Genomic DNA, 1,983 nt, shown 5'->3' on the forward strand with positions numbered 1-1,983 from the left:
GGGGGGCGTTTACAAGAGCAAATACTGAATTTGTTCTGTGTGAGCATGGTGATATTTATTGGTGTTTTTGTTTCTTTAGTTTCAGATCAGACCTATGACTACAATGAAGACACACATTTGGACCTTGGCCAACAAACTGACACAGATGCAGAAAGACATTTATCAGATTCCCCTTTAACTACCTCCTCATCTAAAAGAGTCAAAATGGATGGAGATGGGGATGGAGCCCCCTCCTCTTTAGAAACGTCACCTAAAAGACAGAAAGGTAAGACGCTAGTGTTTCTTGGGCTATATGTTTCACCGTCATACTTACTCTGGTTCACATGTTGAATACTGGGTTTTGGGATAGGATAGGAGGCATCATTGTACTGTCGTCTGTGATATAACAGTAAGGCTTATTGCTGTTGCATGCAGAAGACATGAGTTCAATTCTGGTATGGGAGACGTATTTTTTTTTTAGCATCCGTCTATTGGGACTTTGTACCCCTCTCAATCTGGTTTGGCCGTAACAGACTGGGTCTAAGCAGACCATCTTTCACACAATCTAAATATTGTGTCAATGGATGTGAAAAGCATTTACAAATCTCAACTATGCATCATTGTCTTTTATACTGTTGAAAGGAGCTAATCGTTCTGCTTTTGATACATTGTGTTAGCAGAAAAAATAAATGATGGAATGATATAGAAGAAAACACACCAGTGTTTTTGTTTGTTTTCATTTCCTCTTCATAGGTCTGTTTTCCATGCTGCCCAGTAAGACCTGGAATCTAGAATTTGTATAGAGATGAAATATCTTTGCATCCAGTCACATTCTGATATGTTATCAGTGTGACAGATGTTATCTTGCTGTATGAGTGGCATGTGAGAGAGTAAGTAGTAGAGGTACTGGAGGTAGATTGTGCATCTTCTTTTTTTTCTTTTCTTTCGTCTTTTTTTCTGTCTTGAAGGGTGCTAGATGTGGGTGATGTATGTGAATGAGTAGGTGTTCAGGGGTACTGCTGGTAGATCGCGTTTAGTACTTTATTTTTTCCTCATATCTGTCTGGAATATTGCTAGATGTTGGTGGTGTTTGTCTTTAAAAGTTCTCAATGACTTCTGGAAACTTCTATTCTTGTACAGAATGAGATGTATTGTGTGAATTACGGCAGAGTGACCAAATCAACAGGGTAATTAAATTCTTGATCACTTTTAGATATTGATGGCGTCTGTATTGTCAGTTCCCAGTAAGGGTGGAAACTTGTGTGGAATGAGAATTAATGTGAAGTGATCAGCTCTCTTCCGGTGAGAAACACAAAGGTCAGGTTTGACTTTGAATGGAGATAAGACAACAAGTATACTAATACATTTCTGAATTTCGTAGGTGTCTGTATTAAAAGGTGCAATGACTATGGAGACTTGAATAGTTGTGTTTAGTGAGATTTATTTTATGGAATGAGAATTAACACAAAGTGACCAACAATTCTTGAGGTCAGCTGCAAGGCATAGGTCAAAGTGACTGGCAGCAGTACCATATTTTTTTACAGCAATACTGAGTTTGAACTGTTGTTTAGAGTAAGAGATTTGATAAACCTTTACTCCTTGACAGCGATAAGTCAATGTGGGATAAAAGTGAAGATATACTATTCTTATTTTCAAAGGCACAAACAGTTTGGTGAGTATCTCAAATGGTACAAGATGTTGATGGTGTTTTTATAAGAAGTTTCCAATGACTGAAAGCTGTCAAAACTTGTATGGAAGGAGAATTTACTCTTACAAGGTGTAGGCCTGTTCCTAATTTTATTGCTACAAGTTTAGTTGAAAATATGCAATGTTAGCCTTGTCAGCATAAAGAGATAAGTTTCAAGGTACCAGTTTATCTTGCTCGACAAAATTATATTGGCTGTATCAAGAGTTGCAATGACTATGGAAACTTGTATACATGTATGGTGTGCAATTGTGAGCGCTGTAAAACTTTTTATCAAACTAAATTAACAGCCCCCCCCC

General features: G+C 37.6%; 1 protein-coding gene across 11 annotated transcripts in view; it reads left to right on the plus strand.

Annotated features, from left to right (window-relative positions):
* Nucleotides 1-1,983, plus strand: part of LOC101855501 (ensconsin) — a 111,503-nt gene that overhangs the window by 46,801 nt on the left and 62,719 nt on the right. For all 11 annotated transcript variants that reach the window (XM_013084207.2, XM_013084208.2, XM_035970516.1 and 8 more), the window contains exon 2: nt 80-265. In XM_013084207.2, coding sequence (XP_012939661.1) covers nt 80-265 — 186 coding nt within the window. The remainder of the gene's footprint in view (nt 1-79; nt 266-1,983) is intronic.

The sequence above is a fragment of the Aplysia californica genome, unplaced genomic scaffold, assembly GCF_000002075.1.
Source record: "Aplysia californica isolate F4 #8 unplaced genomic scaffold, AplCal3.0 scaffold00278, whole genome shotgun sequence".
NCBI classification, from domain to species: domain Eukaryota; kingdom Metazoa; phylum Mollusca; class Gastropoda; order Aplysiida; family Aplysiidae; genus Aplysia; species Aplysia californica.